The sequence below is a fragment of the Conger conger genome, chromosome 8 (genome assembly GCF_963514075.1).
Source record: "Conger conger chromosome 8, fConCon1.1, whole genome shotgun sequence".
In the NCBI taxonomy this organism is placed as follows: Eukaryota; Metazoa; Chordata; class Actinopteri; order Anguilliformes; family Congridae; genus Conger; species Conger conger.
In genome coordinates, this window is record NC_083767.1 from 63,611,580 (window position 1) to 63,632,648 (window position 21,069).

General features: G+C 49.7%; 3 protein-coding genes across 6 annotated transcripts in view; all 3 read left to right on the forward strand.

Moving 5' to 3' along the window:
* LOC133134567 (uncharacterized) overlaps window positions 1–11,988 on the forward strand; it is a 32,411-nt gene extending 20,423 nt beyond the window's left edge. The window contains exons 15-21 of the mRNA XM_061250768.1: window positions 2,431–2,693; window positions 3,094–3,230; window positions 3,521–3,629; window positions 3,993–4,864; window positions 7,388–7,559; window positions 9,209–9,384; window positions 10,999–11,988. Of these exons, the coding sequence (XP_061106752.1) occupies window positions 2,431–2,693; window positions 3,094–3,230; window positions 3,521–3,629; window positions 3,993–4,864; window positions 7,388–7,559; window positions 9,209–9,384; window positions 10,999–11,919 (2,650 nt within the window). The 3' untranslated portion in view covers window positions 11,920–11,988. The remainder of the gene's footprint in view (window positions 1–2,430; window positions 2,694–3,093; window positions 3,231–3,520; window positions 3,630–3,992; window positions 4,865–7,387; window positions 7,560–9,208; window positions 9,385–10,998) is intronic.
* Window positions 1,139–5,908, forward strand: LOC133134757 (zinc finger protein 316-like). Of its 4 annotated transcripts, none has more exons than XM_061251118.1 (7): window positions 1,155–1,308; window positions 2,352–2,693; window positions 3,094–3,248; window positions 3,521–3,629; window positions 3,993–4,226; window positions 4,269–4,940; window positions 5,390–5,908. In XM_061251118.1, the coding sequence occupies exons 2-6, from the start codon at window positions 2,432–2,434 to the stop codon at window positions 4,886–4,888; spliced, it is 1,380 nt and encodes a 459-aa protein (XP_061107102.1). In that variant the 5' UTR covers window positions 1,155–1,308; window positions 2,352–2,431; the 3' UTR covers window positions 4,889–4,940; window positions 5,390–5,908. The 4 variants fall into 4 exon arrangements, with proteins under 4 accessions (XP_061107099.1, XP_061107102.1, XP_061107101.1 ...); XM_061251117.1 differs by having other exon boundaries at window positions 3,993–4,940; window positions 5,390–5,427; window positions 5,492–5,551; XM_061251115.1 differs by having other exon boundaries at window positions 1,139–1,175; window positions 3,993–4,940.
* A 1,973-nt stretch (window positions 11,989–13,961) lies between the features above and the next one.
* Window positions 13,962–20,933, forward strand: syt4 (synaptotagmin IV). The gene is made up of 4 exons (XM_061252705.1): window positions 13,962–14,283; window positions 16,166–16,986; window positions 20,104–20,224; window positions 20,567–20,933. Exons 1-4 carry the CDS (start codon window positions 14,250–14,252, stop codon window positions 20,881–20,883), a joined length of 1,293 nt encoding a protein of 430 aa, XP_061108689.1. The 5' UTR covers window positions 13,962–14,249; the 3' UTR covers window positions 20,884–20,933.
* Window positions 20,934–21,069: the final 136 nt, after the last annotated feature.

The following is a 21,069-nucleotide window of genomic DNA, read 5'->3' on the forward strand; positions in this document are numbered from 1 at the left end:
GTTGGTGTGACAGTAGACTGGCAGTGGCAGTCACCATGAACAGCACATTGAGCAGCTTGGGCGAGGGCAGGAGTATCTACAGGAGTATCTACATGAGTATCTACATGACACTACATTACATTATTGGCATTTGGCAGACGCTCTTATCCAGAGCAACATACAGTTGATATTAGACTAAGCAGGAGACAATCCTCCCCTGGAGAAATGCAGGGTTAAGGGCCTTGCTCAAGGGCCCAACGGCTGTGCGGATCTTATTGTGGCTACACAGGGATTAGAACCACCGACCTTGTGTGTCCCAGTCCTTTACCTTAACCACTACGCTACAGGCCGCCCCCAGTGTAGGGACTGTAGAGGATCTACCAATTATAAGCCACAGTTTGTTACAGTAAATATTGTGCCCATGTTTTTTTGACACCTCTCACAATTGCAATTAGGTACTTTTTTTTTTTTTTACCTTTACCTTATACCTACTGGGATGACTGGGGCTCCAGTTAGGGTGGGGCAAACCGTTTAAAACCGGGGTGTCAAACTGAATTCCCAGGGTGCAGTGGCGTCTGCAGGTTTTTGTGGTTTCCTTTCAATCAGCTGCCAATTAAGGCCTTGAGAACACGGTCTGTGAATTCTTTAGCCAATCAATGACTTGAATGAACCACAGGTGCAGAGAACCAGCAGACACTGTGGCCCTCCAGGACTGGAGTGCCTAAAATGGGCGCTGTGCTTCGTTAGTGTTGATTTGAATGTACTAGATAGATCTTGTACAGGGATGCACAACTCTGGTCCTTGAGGGCCGGTCTGTGTACTGGTTTTTGTTCCAAGCAATTACCTTGTTTATAATTTACTGACAGCTCTATAAATTACCCTGGTTCAAGCCTGTACTTGAGCACAGTGAAAGGATACGCTTGCATTCTGCAGCTGTAGCCGGTACTCATGCACATGTCACATAAGAAATGATTGATTTAATGAAATAACTAAGACCAGAAGTTGGCACAAAATCCTGAAACGGATCGGCCCTTGATGTGCACCCCTGATCTAGCATCACTAAAGATTCACGGCCCGTCGCTAAATATGACAAGATTGCATACGTCACTAGGGGGCGGGGCGGGTCGAGTCGATACATTCGTCTCTATGGGGGAGGGGCAACGCGACAGCTCTTCTCGAAAGAGAGCCAGAAGTCGGTGAGTCTGCTGTTAGTTCACTAAATGTTATCCTTACATTGAATTACTTTACATAAATATACGGCTGTGTTTCCTTACGACCGCCGACAACGACCGTATCACGGAATGGGCAGAAATTACCTGTGACGTAGTGGTGAGTGAATCGATGCGTGCGTGTTTGTTGATAATACAGTATCAGCGATGACACTTCCGCGTTAGCAACCACATCTGGCCAGTTCTATGTTGCTGGCTTGCATAGCATCCAACCGAGAGTCAGTCTTATACTGTACCTGCGAATTCATCCGATTTGGTTACAGTCATTGGTCATTTCACCAAAATCTCAATTTTTATTTATTGCAGGTCGCTAATATGTCTAGCTAATGGTAGATAGATACCAAATCTGAAAAAAAATCAGTAGCTTTGTTTTAATAAATTACTATGGCTAACGTGTAGTACCGTTACATATTTCAAGCGGTGCACGTTTAGACCGCTACAATAATATTTCTGAAATTCCTTTGATATATGATCGCGTATTTCATATCAAAGAGAATAGACAGTAGGATATAAGACCACCCACTGCCCTAGCAACTGTAGTGTAGTTTAGTTGTTCGCGAACTTATGTTAGTGTCCAGTGTCGCGCGTAGTAATGGTAATTATTATGGTAATAGTCACAGGCTATTTAGTTTACAGGCCGCCGGTTTGCTTACGTGTCTGGGATTTTATACTGAGTTAAACTAAATAATTTTGCCGAATTCATCTTACATTTCAAATTTTAGCACTCTATTTCTAGTAATGACCTCAGTATTGTTTTAGCATGGTTTCAGCAGTGCTGGCTGCTAGGTTCCTATGACTCCAAAATGTTTTATCTATTTATTATTATTATTATTATTATTATTATTATTATTATTATTATTATTATTATTGTTATTGTTGTTGTGCCTATGAAACATAACATCAATATTAATAAACACAAAGAAAAAAGATATCTTTGTCCCAAACATTGTCCCAAACATTGTCCCATACAGAGCTCACTGTAACTACATGTTTGTCAATAGATAACGGACCATGCTCTTATACCTATGATTAGCTAAATCACTGAGTTAATTATCACTTATTCAGCTGGTGCATCCTTTTTGACACTCTGGGTCAGTGAGTATCTGTCTGACCTGCTAGTCGCACTCCTGCTGCTTCCTTTAGGGTAATAACAGGCCAGGCTAGCGGAGAGGTCAACCCGCAGAGTGAGGCTCTGGGCTGGGAGCGCCCCCCTACGGTCCAGGATGTGGGAGGACGCGCGGACCTCCTTCCACTCCCAGCTGGGCTCGGTGATGGAGTCCCTCCTGGCCGCGGCCGTGTGCCAGATCAGCCGCATCTTCGAGGGCAGCCTCTCGGACTCGCGCGCGGAGGTGCAGCGGGCCAGGGAGGAAGTGGCGCTGCTGAACAGGAAGCTGGAGACGCTGGAGGGCCGGCTGAAGGAGGCCAGCTCCACCAGAGATGCCGTGACCTTTGACCCCGGCAGCTTCGCTCAGGAGCAATGTCCCGGTGAGTAGACTTCATGTTCACAGTGCCCTCCTGACATTTATCTGTTCTGCATTCTGGACCCTGTACTTCCTGTTCTATACTTCCTGGTTTATACCCAGTACATCCTGGTCTGTGTTATGTACCTCCTGGTCTGTATTGAGTACTTCCTGGTCTGTAGTTCCTAGTCTGTGCTCTATTTCCTGGTCTGTACTTCCTGGTCTGTATTTCCTGGTTTGTACCCTGTACTTTCTGGTCTGTACTTCCTGGTCTGTGCTCAACTTCCTGATCTGTCCCATATGCTTCCTGGTCTGCACTTCCTGGTTTGTACCCTGTACTTCCTGGTCTGCACTTCCTGGTTTGTACCCTGTACTTCCTGGTATGCACTTCCTGGTTTGTGCTCTGAGGCTTCCTCTCTCCGCAGGGCTTGGGAAGACTGCATGTCTGTCGGAGGGTCCTGAGCCCGGGTCCCTGGAGACGGGCAGCCAGGTGAAGGCTGAGCTGCAGGTGGAGGAGCTGGAGCCCACCAGCCTCACCCAGGACTGTGCAGAGATGGAACGGGTACGAGTCAAAGAGGAGGTCAGTCCGCACCCCGCCATATTTGCCAAACCTCTCCAATAGTAAATCACATCTCCACAGTGAGCCTGCAAGACCAGGGCTGTTCCACATGCTGTATCATAAGCCAAATGATGCTGTAATAAGAAAATAAAATACTGTTCATTGAGCCACATTTTCCATAAGTGTAGACAGGGGTAGACATGGTAATTATTAAACAATGAGTGCATGGTGAGAAAAAGGACACAAACCTCCCCAGAAACATGGTGGTACTGAAGCTCTGGCCCTTCTCTCAGTGTGCAGGGGAGAATCCTGCTCCCTGGCCTGTTGAGGAGGAGGAGGAGGAGGAGGAGGAGGGGGGCACAGGAGTGGCCTCATACTTGTGCACGGACCCCAGGCTGGAAGGCAAGACCACACCCCCAAACCCCGAGACCACACCCTGTCCTGAGACCACACCCACAGTCATGAGACCACACCCCCCATCCCGAGACCACACCCACAGTCCTGAGACCACGCCCACAGTCATGAGACCACACCCCCCATCCTGAGACCACTCCCACCGTCATGAGACCACGCCCCCCATCCTGAGACCACACCCACAGTCCTGAGACCACGCCCACAGTCACGAGACCACACCCCCCACCCTGAGACCACACCCACAGTCCTGAGACCACGCCCCCATCCTGAGACCACACCCACAGTCCTGAGACCACGCCCCCATCCTGAGACCACACCCACAGTCCTGAGCAGTGTGTTTCTGTCCCACAGCTGTGGCGGACGGCTCCGTGAGATGGGCGGGACTACCGGAGGGGGCGTGTCCGAGCCCGATGCTCACTCAGAAGTGTGAGAAAGGGGAGGGGCCGTCGGAGTGTGTGCCACACCAGCCCCGCCCCTCCCGACCAGAAGGCGTGGCTAAGCGACATGGCGACATGGAGGGAGGGGCCAGGACAGGGCTAAGCCCTGCCCCCGACCACACCCCCAGAAATACACACACCCACAGACCTCCCACAGACCACAGACCTCCCACAGACCACACCCACAGACCTCCCACAGACCACACCCACAGACCTCCCACAGACCACGCCCACAGACTCTCCCCCGACTGTGCCCTTTCCCCCCGGCTGCCCTGGCACAGGCCCCCCCAGACACACGCCCTTCCTGGGGGGCAGGGGCAGGGGGGGGCTCCCCAGGGCAGGTTTCAGAGATCTGCGTACGGAGCGGTGCTCAGCAGTCACCTGCCCCGGAGGCCCAGCCCCTGCCCCGCGGCCGCGGTGCGGGTGAAACCGCCACTGAGCGCCCTGCCCGCCAGGGAGAGACCGTACGGCTGCGCGTTCTGCGGCAAGGCTTTCTTCTACCCCTCCCAGCAGCGGAGACACCTGCTGCGCCACACGGGGGAGAGGCGCTACCCCTGCGCTCAGTGCGAGAAGAGCTTCGTCACGCCCAGCGAGCGCAGCGTGCACGTGCGCGTGCACACCGGGGAGAAACCCTACTGCTGCGCGCTCTGCGGCAAGAGGTTCAACCGCACGGGAAACCTGCGGGCGCACGAGCGCGACGTGCACCAGGGAAAGAGACCCTACAGCTGCGCAGAGTGCGGAAAAACCTTCGCCCAGAAGGGAAACCTGCGGACGCACCAGCAACGGGTGCACCAGGCCACCAGGCCCTGAGAGAGAGGGGTCACCTTACTGAGAGAGGGGTCACCTTACTGAGAGAGAGGGGTCACTTTACTGAGTACTGAGAGAGGGGGTCACTTTACTGAGAGAGAGGGGGTCACTTTACTGAGAGAGAGGGGTCACCTTACTGAGAGAGGGGTCACCTTACTGAGTACTGAGAGAGGGGGTCACTTTACTGAGAGAGAGGGGTCACCTTACTGAGAGAGAGGGGTCACTTTACTGAGAGAGAGGTGTTCACTTTACTGAGTACTGAGAGAGGGGGTCACTTTACTGAGTACTGAGAGAGGGGGTCACTTTACTGAGTACTGAGAGAGGGGTCACCTTACTGAGAGAGGGGTCACCTTACTGAGAGAGGGGGTCACTTTACTGAGAGAGGGGTTCACGTTACTGAGAGAGAGGTGTTCACTTTACTGAGAGAGAGGTGTTCACTTTACTGAGTACTGAGAGAGGGGGTCACTTTACTGAGAGAGGGGGTCACCTTACTGAGAGAGGGGTTCACTTTACTGAGAGAGAGGGTCACTTTACTGAGAGAGGTGTTCACTTTACTGAGAGAGGGGTTCACTTTACTGAGAGAGAGGGGTCACTTTACTGAGAGAGGGGTCACTTTACTGAGAGAGAGGGGTCACTTTACTGAGAGAGAGGGGTCACTTTACTGAGTACTGAGAGAGGGGTTCACTTTACTGAGAGAGGGGTTCACTTTACTGAGAGAGAGGGGTTCACTTTACTGAGAGAGAGGGGTTCACTTTACTGAGAGAGGGGTTCACTTTACTGAGAGAGGGGTTCACTTTACTGAGAGAGAGGGGTTCACTTTACTGAGAGAGGGGTTCACTTTACTGAGAGAGGGGTTCACTTTATTGAGTCTTTGTGTGCAATACAGAGACTGTGACCTCTCCGGCTGAGTGGCAGAATAGAGTTACCCTCCAAAGGTCATTTGAAAATCGACAACTCTAAAGACGGCATTGTTGATAGATTTGGTTTGTCAATAAAATGTATGGACATTGTGCTTTCTCAAAAGCCCGCTCTTTCATTACCGCTTAATTGTCTGCTTTTCTGTAACACCTGCAAACAAAGATTGTTTCCCCCACCTGAAACCTGCCAAAATCTCACTATTAATTGAAAAAGTGTCATGAGAATTCTTAACATCATCACGTGTTATGTTCTGCTCTTCCATGCTAGCATGCACTTGGCCGAAGACACTGTTCACATCATTGGGTCACCATGCAATTGGAAACATATTCTCAGTGAGCACTTTATTAGGTATTTATTAGACTTATTTTTTAGACTTCTACTGCTGTAGCCTACCCACTTAGAGTTATGATGCGTTGTGTCTTCAGAGATGCTCTTCTGCATACCACTGTTGTAATGTGTGGTTATCTGCGTTACTCTCACCTTCCTGTCAGCTTTGACCAGTCTGGCCCTTCTGCTCTGTCTCTCTTTAACAAGGCGTTTCTGTCTGGAGAACTGCTGCTAATTTTGTTTTTTTGCATCATTCTTTGCAAACTCTAGAGACTAGTGTGCGTGGAAATCCCAGGAGATCAGCAGTTTCTGAGATACTCAAACCACTTTGAACATTAACTGAAGCTCCTGACCCATATCTAAATGATTGTATGCATTGCACTGCTGCCACACAATTGGCTGATTAGATAATCGCATAAATAAGTAGGTGTAACAAAAGTCAAATGTTCCTAATAAAGTGCTCGGTGAGTGGAGTTTAACATGACTACCAAGGAGCTTCATTAGACTTCTGGTTATCACTGAGTGCATTTCATATTTTACACAGGGACGGATATTGTAAGGTATCAAAATACAGGCAATATGCACAATATATACTGTATACATACGAGTGCTGTATATGTCTAATTGGGGAGGAAATGGGAACAATTACATATAATTGATGTGAATAATATTGAATATTGTTGTTTATAGTACTGACCGATTTGTCATCTGTTTTTTATTTATTTATTATTATTTATTTTGGGATTAACCTGTAAAAAGTCGGCATGCAGTCACATCAATGGAAAGCATTGGTTTCACCTAACAGGTATTTTGACGCTGAATATCTCTGTTGATAACATTATTTTTATATTTTCAGATAATCAAAACAACTTTAGGTATTTAAATAATATATTTTTCGAAAGTAAATATTACAAAGAAGCCCCTGAATTAGACAATGCAGCTGATGAAACGCAGCACCGCATTCGGAGGGGGAACGAGCAAGCTGAAGCTCAAATGTTGTTGCTATGCTTTTCTAGTTATTACGGTAATTACAATACAGCATGAAGGCATACGGTGCCTATGGGTGCATTAATATCACAACAATGTGGCTACTATCTGTCACGAAAAAAATGCGCATTGTTGTGAATTCATAACATTGGACCCATAAAATATTTTGACGAAAAAAACAACAGGGTGTTTTTGTAACCCCTAACTTTTGAGAAAGCTGGCAGCTTCTGAGGCGAGGGCGCGATGTCGTGTTTCGTGATGTCGTTTCAGACGCAGCTCGCCTCGGTCATGGACATCCTGGTGAAAGCGGCGATTAGCGAAGTAACCAAGATTGTGGAGGGAAGCTTGGCTGGTCTGCAGGCCGAAATCGACGACCGGAAAAAGGAAAACGAATCGCTAAAACTGAAGCTTCTGGTGAAGGAGACCGAATGGAGAACGGAACGTGCGTATGGTTCGATTGGCGGTGCCCACGTCGCCGGCCGCCGTTCCGTGGCAGTCCAGGTTCATGACGGGGAAATGCGGACGGGTGGTGAGTCTCTACGGTCTACAGTCTTAACCAGCTTTGCGAATTATTTTCGGCGCGTAGGTAATATGACACCGACCTCACATCTGGAAACATGGAACTGCAGATGAGAACCAGCAGCGAGCTAGCAGCCCTACCCTCACATTATAGAACGTGCCGTTACTTTTATATGTTCTGTTTATATTGCTCAATAAAAAATAATAAAAAATCTGGTTAAGCGCACAATTATTGATAATCACCATCGTCACAATAATCACGATTAGTATGATGCTCACCATTTATTATAAATAGTATTATCAACAAAGCTTTGTTGTCAGTGGTGATAAGTGGGGTTGCTACACTGCCCATCACATGTCCCTCCCAGCATGGACCAGAATCACATCTCATAATCACGTGACTGAAAGGCTGGTTTGTACCTGGAGACCTTAGCTAATTTGATGAATATATTAAATGCCGGTTTAACTTGATTAGACCTCAATGAGATGAACACATGGACATGTACTGTTCCCCTGAACTTACAAAGAATGCTACTAAAATATTATTTACGAAGTAAATCCATCCATCCATTATCTGAACCCACTTATCCTGAACAGGGTCACAGGGGGGCTGGAGCCTATCTCAGCATACACTGGGCAGGAATACACCCTGGACAGGTCGCCAGTCCATCGCAGGGTACACACACCATTCACTCACACACTCATACCTACAGGCAATTTAGACTCTCCAATCAGCCTGACGGGGATTCCACTGCACCATCCCTGCCGCCACCGGACTGATGATACAATTAAAATCTGGCATTGAATCCAGAAACAAAGATGACCCCCCTTGCCCACCTGTCATCAACACCAGACCCATCGCGCATGTCTATATCGCACAGTTTACACGTTAATAAAGTCTAGAATTAAAGTAAATAGCTCAATTTCTGCATCAGAGCTAACTATTTAAGACTGCGGCCATGTTTTTGCAGCACACATATCTTTCACATAGAATAGTGCACTGGACATATTTGTGGAGATTTCATGCTAATTGATCAGTTGCTCAAGGAGATATTGGTTAAAGGTCCAATAGGTAAGATTGTTGTGTTAAAACATTGTTACAAGACCATTGTAAATCCCTTCCGATCATTGAAGAAGGCTCACTGACATGTTGACTCTGCCTGTGTTTATCGTCCTTAAGTTCCAGTTTCGAAACATGCAGTTGACGGCCCGACACTCACTCTGCAAAACCATCCTATCACTAATTACTAATCACTAATCACTAATCACTAATCACTAATCACTAATCAATAACTCAAGCTGGCACAGCCAGTGGCGTTTCAACGTCAGCGCATTCAAGCACATTCACAGAGAAGGGGGAGGGATAAACAGTGCTGTGGTTTGAAGGTGTCTGCTGCTGCTGCTACTCCTCTCTTGACCGTTAGAAGTCTGAAATGACCCATTGAACCTTTAAGTGATTTCTTTTTATTCAAGATGGGGTCATGGTTCCTGGGGATGGGCGGGGCAGGAGGCATCAGGACTGCACCTGGGGTCAGCCAGAGGGCTGTGCTCAGTCTCCCTCCTGTCCCCTAGGGGGCGAGCTTGCGGCAGAGGAGGGCTTCCTGGGCGAGGACTGGACCTGCAGCCTGTGGAAGTCTGGCGATGTGGCGAAACGCGAATCCCGTGGCCACTTCGCCCTGGACCGTGCCGAGCTGGACCGCACCGAGCTGGACCGCACCGAGCTGGACTGCATCGTCATCAAAGAGGAGGTCTGTGCGCCGACAGCCAATGGGGTCTCAGGTCTCCACACCACACCCGGGTCAAAGGTCAAATCTGCATATGAAACACATGTGTGTGCTACCGAAGGGCTTTTCACCATATTCCAGTGTGTGTGCTCTTGTTGACGTGTCTCCTCGCGATCAAAGTGTCCCTGGTTCTTAGCTCAGAATCACTCATACAGAGCAAAGGGTTAGGGGTAGGGTTAGGGTCCAATGTACTGCCTAACCAACTGCATTATGGGTATTGCAGTCTGCAGACCTGGAGGAGCAGGCCAGGGGCTGTGTCAGTCAACAGGAGGAGAGCCATCGATTTGCCAGGAAAGGTAGTTGTGGCCTCTAGGAAAAGGGGCTTTGATCTACCAATGCCTTTACTGGGAGAAAGCAACCACTGAGAGCAACCAATCAATGTTATTCTCTGATGTGTGTGTGTGTGCGTGTGCGTGTGCGTGTGTGTGTGTGTGTGTGTGTGTGTGATTCTCTGAGGTGTGTGTGTGTGATTCTCAGAGATGTGTGTGTGTGATTTGCTGAGGTGTGTGTGTGTGAATGTGTACCTGTGTGTACCTGTATGTATCTGTGCTGTGTGTGTGAGTGTGTGTGTGAGTATGTATCTGTGTGTACCTGTATGTATCTGTGCTGTGTGAGTGTGTGTGTGAGTATGTACCCGTGTGTACCTGTGTGTACCTGTGTACCTGTGTACCTGCTTGTACCTGTGTACCTGTGTACCTCTGGACCTGTGTATACCTGTGTACCTGTGTACCTGTGTACCTGTGTACCTGTGGACCTGTGTGTACCTGTGTACCTGTGTGTACCTGTGTGTACCTGTATGTATCTGTGCTGTGTGAGTGTGTGTGTGAGTATGTACCTGTGTGTACCTGTGTGTACCTGTGTACCTGTGGACCTGTGTGGACCTGTGTGTACCTGTGTGTACCTGTGTACCTGTGTACCTGTGTGTACCTGTGTACCTGTGTGTACCTGTGGACCTGTGTGGACCTGTGTGTACCTGTGTGTACCTGTGTACCTGTGTGTACCTGTGTACCTGTGTACCTGTGGACCTGTGTGTACCTGTGCTGTGTGTGTGAGTGTGTGTGTGAGTATGTACCTGTGTGTACCTGTGTGCCTGTGTACCTGTGTACCTGTGTACCTGTGGACCTGTGTGTACCTGTGCTGTGTGTGTGAGTGTGTGTGTGAGTATGTACCTGTGTGTACCTGTGTGGACCTGTGTGTACCTGTGTGTACCTGTGCTGTGTGTGTGTGTGTGTGTGAGTATGTACCTGTGTGTACCTGTGTGTACCTGTGCTGTGTGTGTGAGTGTGTGTGTGAGTATGTACCTGTGTGTACCTGTGTACCTGTATACCTGTGTACCTGTGTGTACCTGTGCTGTGTGTGTGAGTGTGTGTGTGAGTATGTACCTGTGTGTACCTGTGTGTACCTGTGTGGACCTGTGTGTACCTGTGTGTACCTGTATACCTGTGTACCTGTGTGTACCTGTGTACCTGTGCTGTGTGTGTCTGTGCAGGGGCCGAGGCGTCGCAGGCGGCTGTGGAAGGGGGCGTGGCGGGGCGTGGCTCCCAGACACAGTGCAGTGCACTGCAGTGGGGCCTGGGGGGCGGGGCCTGTGCGGGGTCAGAGGTCATGTGCGAGCCACAGGAGAGCAGGCTGCAGCAGGAAGACCCCGCCCTGGGGGCGGAGCTAGGGACCGAGCTGGACTTTGTGGTGGGCGGAGCCTGGCAGTGTGAGCCCGCCCCCCTGATGCCCCCGCCTGCAGGAAGAGGGGCCTGGGCTGGCACACACACACACAACACACACACACACACACACACCCTGGGGCCGCAGAGTGGGGAGGGCTTCCACAGTGAGCCCGCCGCCCCTCCCTCCTCCAGCCCGCCCAGCGTTGCCCCCGGCGACGGCCCCCCCCGCTGCCCCCTGTGTGCTAAGAGCTTTAGCTCCGCCTGGAGCCTGAAGACCCACCAGCGGCTGCACAGCGGGGAGAAACCGCACAGCTGCTCCGTCTGCACGCGCTCTTTCCACAGCCTGGACAACCTCAGGACCCACCAGCTGGTGCACACCGGGGAGAGACCGTTCGGCTGCCCCCTCTGCGGCAAGAGGTTCGGCCTCCAGCGCAACCTGAAGACTCACGAGCGCACGCACACTGGGGAGAAACCGTACAGCTGCTCCCAGTGCGGACGGACGTTCGGCCACCTGCAGAGCCTGGAGACGCACCAGCGCATCCACACCGGGGAGAAACCCTACTCTTGCACCCACTGCGGGAAGAACTTCAGTATTGCGCAGAACCTGAAGACGCACACGCGGATCCACACCGGGGAGAAACCGTACTGCTGCACGCAGTGCGGGAAGTGTTTCAGCCAGCTGGGAAACCTGCGCACCCACCAGCGCACTCACACTGGGGAGAGACCGTACTGCTGCACGCAGTGCGGGAAGAGCTTCAGTCTGCTCCAAAACCTGAAAACACACCAGCGCATCCACAGTGGCACCAGAGCACAGCCCACAGGTCACGATGGGCCCTGACTCATCTGTGCAGAGAGCTGAGTGTAGTGAGGTCTGTCCTTTTGCTTTCATTAAAAGTGTGTGTCTGTACCTCGTCTGAAGCGGTGCTTTACTGGGGAAACAGATTGCTTCTGGGGAAGTCAAAATCTGACAGAGATGCAGAGAAATACATTTTCTCCAAAGGAATCAATACCTAGTGATGCTCTCGGCAGAACCTTGATACATTTCACCAATTAAAGGTTAATTAAGATGTGGATTAAGACCTGTTCTCCTTAGAGCTGCTTACAAACCCCTTGCAATCCAACCAATTTGATATAGAGATCTGTGATGATGAGATTCCTTGGGATACCATTTGGAAGAATCTTTCACGCGTGTGCAACACACTTCATGCGCATGGCCAAAGCAGACACTGCGGGGGCGTAACAGGCAATCACACGCTGAACTACAACAAACATACAGAACAAAGAATAACACATGGCAATGCACTGTAACAGGTCTCTCTGACACACCCACCGAAGAGTCTCCACCAGGGGGAGCCATTGGCACTCAGTTGCTGAATTTGGGTGCTGCTTGGTGAGAGTGACCCTGTTACCACGTGCAGCCATGGTAGGAGGTTTATATTCCTGAGCTGTTTCCTCTAGACACAATGCACATTCACACAATGCACATTCACACAATGCACATTCACACAATGCACATTCACACAATGCACATTCACACAATGCACATTCACACAATGCACATTCACACAATGCACATTCACACAATGCACATTCACACAATGCACATTCACACAAGCGATTCACACAGTGTTTCTGTCCGGCTGGTACAGGTGTGTGACTGTGGAAACCGCAGAATCTTCCAGAGGGCCCTGGGTCGTGTCCCCGTCTTGTCCTCCTGGTTGGGGACTCCCGGCTCTGTGCTGCTGTGGTTGGGGAAAAGGCACAGACAAGCCCTCCGTTCATAAAGTCTGTGGTGTTAGTGGTCTGCAGGCTGGGCCGGGTGCACATGGGGCAGAGACAGGCCCTTCCTGTGCAACCCCACAGGCAGACGGCAGGGCCAAGGCTGACCACCAGGGGGAGCTGGTGCTCAGTGTGAATCGCTTCTGACTTTAATCTCCAAAATGTCCAATACACTGGACATAGCACTACCCTACGGGCATGACTTGGGCTCTTTGAGAGAATCTCTGTTTCAATCTGCCCCGTGCAGTGAAGTACAGCAAGTACAGATGGCTGTAGCAGTTGTCACACACCATCACACACTGGAGCAGAGCCTTAAACAGATACCAGACCATGGGGCCCATCCACACACTGGAGCAGAGCCTTAAACAGATACCAGACCATGGGGCCCATCCACACACTGGAGCAGAGCCTTAACAGATACCAGACCATGGGGCCCATCCACACGAAGGAGGAGGTAAAAGTGTGTGTGGCTTGAAAGAGCTGCTGTCCAGCCTGCAGTGAACTGAGAGTGCAGGACGGGGCGTGGTTCTAAGATGACATGAGGAACCGGTACTCCCATTTACCGTTAGTCGTGCATCAGCGCTGCTTCCACAATAATGCTACCGGTGACGTGCCTCAAGAGCGGGCGGAAATGCTCATAATCTGTGGGCACTGCTTTTTAATTACGTAGGGGGAAGTAATCGTTTCTCTAACGTTGGAGAAGGGGTAGTTTCAACAGAGGGACAATATTAAGTATAACAACTATGCTAATTCCCTACGACAGAAATATTCAGCGCTCCTAACATATCACTGTTTTAGGCAACACGAGACGTATAAGCCACATGTTTCCGGCTGCAAAGCCCGTGTGTGCTTATGTGTATTTTAGTATGTACAACTCGAGAACATACAACAGCTCGCATACACAGTTCACAGTAAGAATGTAGGCTATGAACATCCCCGTGTATTTTTAAAACGGGTTTCGCAGGGAAGGGCTTGTAAAAAGAAAAAGAAAAAAAGTGATGGATGGTTGGTTGTGTCGTTCCTCAGGGAATAAGGGGTGATTTCAGACGAGTCTTCGTCAGAACTGCGTCAGCACAGATGAACTCAGCGAGGAGGGGGTGGGGAGGCGGTGCCGACACTGAGACATTCGTAACGCGGCGAGTGGCGACACAGGACCGGGGCGAAAAATTTCCACGAGTAGCCTACAATACAGAGGAAAAAGACGGCGATATATAATCTATGTTAGCACGACACAAATATCAGTACTTTAGTGTCAAATCTGAGAAGCGAGACATAGCATATGTAAAGGTTTGACTGTGGACAGGGCTGGGGACTACTGATACTCAACGGTTTAAACCAGGTTTGCGGAAGACGAATCATTTCAGAACCTCGGACAGTGTGCAAGACATCATGGCTCCCGTTGTCGCGGAACAAGCGCAGTTTGGTAAGCGAATAAACATCTCCAACCGCCGCCAGCGGGCTGCAATCCAGTTTGGCACGTCTGTCATCGAACGCCTCGCTCGTTTGGAGCCTGACTGCATCCAGATTGCATCACTGTATTTTAATATTTAATTACGTTTAATTAAGGCGTGCGCAGCGGGCAAATAATTCCACGTTTTCTCACATTATCCATACGCACACATGATAATGTTATGATAATGTTTGGAATATTCCCTGTTTGGTATGCATCGGCAGCTGTCGTCGCAATTCCATTGATTAAAAATGAATTATTCTGATTTCATTTCAGAAGAAAAAAACAATTTTATTTATTCAAATATAGCTATTGTGCTGGTCGCAATATGCAGTTGTAGGCTCCTGTACGGCTCGTAAACCTGTATTTCGCACGCATTAATACATCGGAATAGGTGGAGCACATTCGCTGTATGGACGCTGAAATGCAATATTGTGTGCGCACCGACCGACTGCCCATTTCACAGCGCCTTTGGGCGCGTCGTTGCTCCGGTAATTGCTCGTGTGAACAGTGCGCCCGACCATGCCAGCCACCGCACCTGACTCACTCTGAATCTACCGTCAGCTACATCATATGGAACATGAGGCGTATATGTCTGTGTGTGGGGGGAGGGAAAGAGAGGGAGAGAGAGAGAGAGAGAGGGTGAGAGTGAGGGAGAGAGGGGGCGAGAGAGAGGGTGAGAGAAAGATGAGAGAGCGATGAGAGAGGGAGAGGGAGAGAGAGAGGGAGCTGGGTGAAGGGGACAGGGAGAGTTCCAGAGGTCCTTGTAAAGTACGCCAGATCGTGCACATCCCCTGAGTATCTGAATATAGGTGTGTGCGGGGGGGGGGGGGGAGTGGAACAGCGCAGTGGACATACTCCATTACGCAAATACACGTGGGACAGGACCGGGGGGAAATATCTGTTCGAGAAACAATGACGTCATTAGCAGATAGATCTTTTCCTTTGCTTGGGTAAATCGGGAGCTATGTAGAATTATGTTAAATGTAACGGTGATTTGGCTCGTCCGTTATAAATAGCCTCCGTTCATTTATAGTGAACCGCTCAAGTTAATTTTTAACCGCAAGTTGTAAAACCTGACCGTTCTGTCTGCTGCCTAAATGCTTTCATGAAATGTACTAAGTGACTGGATAAGTGCGTGAGTGAGTGAGTGTGTAAGTGAATGAGTGTGAGTGTGAGTGAGTGAGTGTGGGGTAATTGGATGAGTGAGTCGTGTGGGGTAATTGGATGAGTGAGTGAGTGTGGGGTAATTGGATGAGTGAGTAGTGTGGGGTAATTGGATGAGTGAGTGTGGGGTAATTGGATGAGTGAGTGTGGGGTAATTGGATGAGTGAGTGAGTGAGTGTGGGGTAACTGGGTGAGTGAGTGAGTGAGTGAGTGAGTGTGGGGTAATTGGATGAGTGAGTGAGTGTGGGGTAACTGGGTGAGTGAGTGAGTGAGTGAGTGAGTGTGGGGTAATTGGATGAGTGAGTGAGTGTGGGGTAATTGGATGAGTGAGTGAGTGTGGGGTAATTGGATGAGTGAGTGAGTGTGGGGTAATTGGATGAGTGAGTGAGTGTGGGGTAACTGGGTGAGTGAGTGAGTGTGGGGTAACTGGGTGAGTGAGTGAGTGAGTGAGTGAGTGTGGGGTAACTGGGTGAGTGAGTGAGTGAGTGAGTGTGGGGTAACTGGATGAGTGAGTGAGTGTGGGGTAATTGGATGAGTGAGTAGTGTGGGGTAACTGGATGAGTGAGTGAGTGTGGGGTAACTGGGTGAGTGAGTGAGTGTGGGGTAACTGGATGAGTGAGTGAGTGTGGGGTAACTGGGTGAGTGAGTGAGTGTGGGGTAACCTCCTGACTGACCTGTGCCCCTCCAGCGGAGCTCCCAGTGGCAGTGGGCGTGGTCAGTGTGTTCGGCCTGGTCTTCAGCGTCTCGCTCTTCTCCTGGATCTGCTGCCAGCGGAAAAACGCCAAGTCCGCCAAGACCCCACCGTACAGGTTTGTGCACATGCTGAAGGGCGTGGACATCTACCCAGAGGGCCTGAGCGGCAAGAGGAAGTTTGGGGCGAGTGAAGCCAAGGGCGACGCCCACCACGCCAAGGCCACGCCCAGCCCCACGGGCACCCGACCCGCCCTCCACCTGGACCTGAACGGGAACTTCTCCAAACCCGCCCACCCCGCCCCGAAGGTCCGCAGCTCCCCCGACCTGCACCCCTCCTCCCCCCACCCCGGGCCGGGCACCCCCGAGAGCGCCCTGTCCACCCCGGCCCCCACCCCGGCCGAGAAGCCCCAGGACCGGGAGGGCGGGCTGGGCAGGCTCTTCTTCTCCCTGGAGTACAACCTGGAGAAGAAGGCCTTCGTAGTGCACATCCAGGAGGCTCAGGGCCTGTGCGCCACTGACGACCAGTCCCTGACCTCCGACCCCTACATCAAGCTGACCATCCTGCCGGAGAAGAAGCACAAGGTGAAGACGAGGGTGCTGAGGAAGACTCTGGACCCGGCCTTCCAGGAGACCTTCAGCTTCTACGGCATCCCCTTCGCCCGCCTGCCCCAGCTGGCACTGCACTTCATGGTGCTGAGCTTCGACCGCTTCTCCCGCGACGAGGTCATCGGCGAAACACTCGTCCCGCTGTCCGGCATCGACCTGTCTGAGGGCCGCGTGCGCATGCACCGCGACATCATCAAACGCAACCAGAAGGTGCGGTCCTGACCGCTACTTCACATACACTACACTACACTACATACTACCACTATACACTACCACTATACACTACACTACACTACACACTACCACTATACACTACACTACACTACACTACACTACACACTACCACTATACACTACACTACACTACACGATACCGCTACATCACATACCCTACACTACACACTACCACTATACACTACACTACACTACACTACACTACACACTACACTACACTACACGATACCGCTACATCACATACCCTACACTACACACTACCACTATACACTACACTACACTACATCACACTACCACTATACACTACACGATACCGCTACATCACATACACTACACTACACACTACCACTATACACTACACTACACTACACTACACACTACCACTATACACTACACTACACTACACTACACACTACCACTATACACTACATCACACTACACTACACTACACACTACCACTATACACTACATCACACTACACTACACTACACTACACACTACCACTATACACTACACTACACTACACTACACTACACACTACCACTATACACTACATCACACTACACTACACTATATTACATCACATACACTACACTACACGATACCACTATACACTACACTACACTACACTACACTACATTTCACTACATTACACTACACTACACTATACCATTATACACTACATTTCACTACACTACACGATACCACTATAGACTACACCACACTACACTACACTACACGACATCACATACACTACACTACACAATACCACTATACACTACATCACACTACACTACACAATACCACTATACCCTACATCACACTACACTACACTACACTACACAATACCACTATACACTACACTACACTACACTACACAATACCACTATACACCACACTACACTACACTACACAATACCACTATACACTACACTACACTACACTACACTACACTACATTACACTACACACTACACTATATTACATCACACTACATTACACTACACTACACTACACTACACTACACTGCATTACATTACACTACACTACACTATACAATACCACTATACACTACATCACACTACACTACACAATACCACTATACATTACACTACATTACACTACACTACACTATACCACTATCCACTACATCACACTACACTACACAATACCACTATACACTACATCGCACTACACTACACAATACCACTATACATTACACTACATTACACTACACTACACTATACCACTATCCACTACATCACACTACACTACACAATACCACTATACACTACATCGCACTACACTACACAATACCACTATAGATTACACTACATTATACTACACTACCCTACACTACACAATACCACCATACATTACATTACACTACACTACACAATACCACTATACATTACACTACACTACACTACACGACCTTACATTACACAACCTTACATTACACTACATTACACTACATTACATTGTATTACACTACACTACATTACACTACATTACATTATATTACACTACATCACATTACATGTGTAACTGGGTTTAGCAGTAGCATAAAGTGCTTGTGGTGTGCTAGCATTGAGTTTAGCAGTAGCAGGAATTGTGTTTGGTGTGATAGTTGTAACAGCAGTGGGGGGTGATGGTTGTAGGAGGCATAGATTGGGTTATGATTTAGCATCATTAGTCATTGCAGTGTTATTTATTATTGACCGCTGCAGTGATTTATTAGAATCACTTTAGTAGTAGTGGCAGCATGTTTGTGTCTGTAAACAGTTTGTGTACACGAGCACGCACACATGCGTGCGTACGAATGCAATGGTGTTCTTGATGGTCGTGACCGTGCCGGTGATGGCAATGATAATAATTGGCCTCTGTTATACTGCAGCATTAGAGTCAATCAATACCTGTTGGGCTAGGTGTGTTAATTTTGGCATTCGGTCCACTGCTGAATGCCCAAATGTACCCAGAATGGATTCAGTCACAAGCAACACCAGTACTACATTTCCCAGCAGCCCTGAGCACTTTGGAATCTACGCACTGAACTATGCAGCTTCTGTGACATCACTGGCATTCTGTTCCGGCCCGGTACAGAGCTATGTAGAATTGAGGAGGGCGGGGCCTAGCAGTTAGTGAGTGGTTAATTATTGATGGGTTTAAAAGGCTACAGACCCCAGAGCAGCATAACAGTCAGAGGGAGAGACACAGACAATGGAAGGGGAACTGTGGTTGCCATGGTGATTTATGGGATGTTTGGGCTCCATTAGAAGAGGCTGGTTCTCTTAGAGAGGCACACTGTCTGTATTGTGCTTGCATACACACACACACACACACACACACACACGCATTCACACACACACACACACACACACACACACACACACACACACACACACACACATTCACACACACAGACACACAAGCACGCACATGCACACACTTATCAGAGGATGCATATTACACCCACACATGCACACACACACAGAACACAGCAGGACAGCTTGTTTGTCAGAAACCTTTGTCCTCCCTCCTGACCCCCCCCCCCATCTTTCCGATATCACTCTTGTCTAACCCAAAAAAAATACTAATAATAATAATAATAATTTGCATTTATGATGACTGTATTTTTGTTTAGAACAGCCCTTCATGTGTATTTTACTAGTTATGGATGAGATGCTTTGGAAGAACCGATGCTCTTGTAAGTCGCTTTGGATTAAAAGCCAAATGACTAAAATGTAAATATAGGCTGTGATGCTTTAGTCTTTATGGCTGTGTAACTTAACCTTTTCCTTTTGTTCTCCTCCTTCTCTCTCCCTCTCTCTCTCTCTCTGTCTCTCTCTCCTCTCTCTCTGTCACTCTCTCTCTCCCTCTCTCTCTCTCTATTTCTCTCTCTCTCTGTCTCTGTCTCTCTGTCTCTCTCTCCTCTCTCTGTCTCTCTCCCTCTCTCTCTCTCTCTCTCTGTCTCTCTGTCTCTCTCTCTCTCCCTCTCCTCTCTCTGTCTCTCTCCCTCGCTCTCTCTCTCTCTCTCTCTCTCTCTCTCTCTCTCTCTCTCTCTCTCTCTCTCTCTCTCCCTCTCCCTCTCTCAGAGGAGCACGGGCAGGGGGGAGCTCCTGCTATCTCTGTGCTACCAGTCCACCACCAGCACTCTGACGGTGGTGGTGCTGAAGGCCCGTCACCTGCCCAAAACCGAGTCCAGTGGGCCCTCAGGTGAGGCCTGGCCCAGGGGCCACACCCAGGGGCCACATGTACTGGAGGGTCCACATTCATTAATTGATGCAATTCCCAAACAGACAGGCTGAACCTGGCCCTTAAAGGCCCACATGCTTTGCTTCCTGTGTTTCAGATTTTCTTTCTTTCGATTTGTGTTTGATGATTCAAGTAAAGCAAAGAAAATGTTGCCCGAAGTATACATATTTTAGAGTCAAAGCACTATTTGCTGTTTGAAAGATTTCCCACGTGACAGGATGTAATTATGGGATGACTAAATGTTGGGGCACTCTGGGGGCAGGGTTAGGGGCTTGCTAACCTGCCGGTTGTCCTCCTCCTCAGACCCGTACGTGAAGCTGAACCTGTACCAGGGGGCCAAACGCGTGTGCAAGAAGAAGACGCACGTGAAGAAGTGCTCCCCGAACCCGGTGTTTAACGAGCTGTTTGTGTTCGACGTGCCGTGGGAGGAGGGCCTGCGGCAGACCAGCGTGGAGCTGCTCCTGCTGGACTCCCCGTCCCCGGCCGCCAGCCCCGCCCCGGTCCTGGGGCGCCTCCTGCTGGCCGCCTCGGCACCCGGCACCCCCGGGGAGCACTGGCGCGAGATCTGCGACCACCCCCGGAGACAGATCGCCAAATGGCACGCGCTGTCCGAGGACTAGCCCCGCCCCCGGCCCCGCCCCCGTCTCCCTGGCGACCGCAGCCGAGGAACTGGCACAACCAATCGGGGTGAAGGGTTGGAGCGGGGGGGGGGGGGGGGGGGGAGGCAGTGGGGTGAGTCTGGGGTGGTTTGGAGAATGGAGGGGGGGCTTGTTTCAGGTGGTGTCATCAGTCAATAAATCAATCAA

Bases quoted from the DNA above. Each gene is read 5' to 3' on its own strand.
- syt4 (XM_061252705.1), top strand. From the start codon at position 14,250: ATGGCTCCCGTTGTCGCGGAACAAGCGCAGTTTG. The intron at 16,987-20,103 runs GTGCGGTCCTGA...TCCCTCTCTCAG, and splicing joins TCATCAAACGCAACCAGAAG to AGGAGCACGGGCAGGGGGGA. The intron at 20,225-20,566 runs GTGAGGCCTGGC...CCTCCTCCTCAG, and splicing joins CGAGTCCAGTGGGCCCTCAG to ACCCGTACGTGAAGCTGAAC.
- LOC133134757 (XM_061251115.1), top strand. From the start codon at position 2,432: ATGTGGGAGGACGCGCGGACCTCCTTCCACTCCCAGCTGGGCTCGGTG. The intron at 2,694-3,093 runs GTGAGTAGACTT...CTCTCTCCGCAG, and splicing joins CGCTCAGGAGCAATGTCCCG to GGCTTGGGAAGACTGCATGT. The intron at 3,630-3,992 runs GCAAGACCACAC...TCTGTCCCACAG, and splicing joins CACGGACCCCAGGCTGGAAG to CTGTGGCGGACGGCTCCGTG.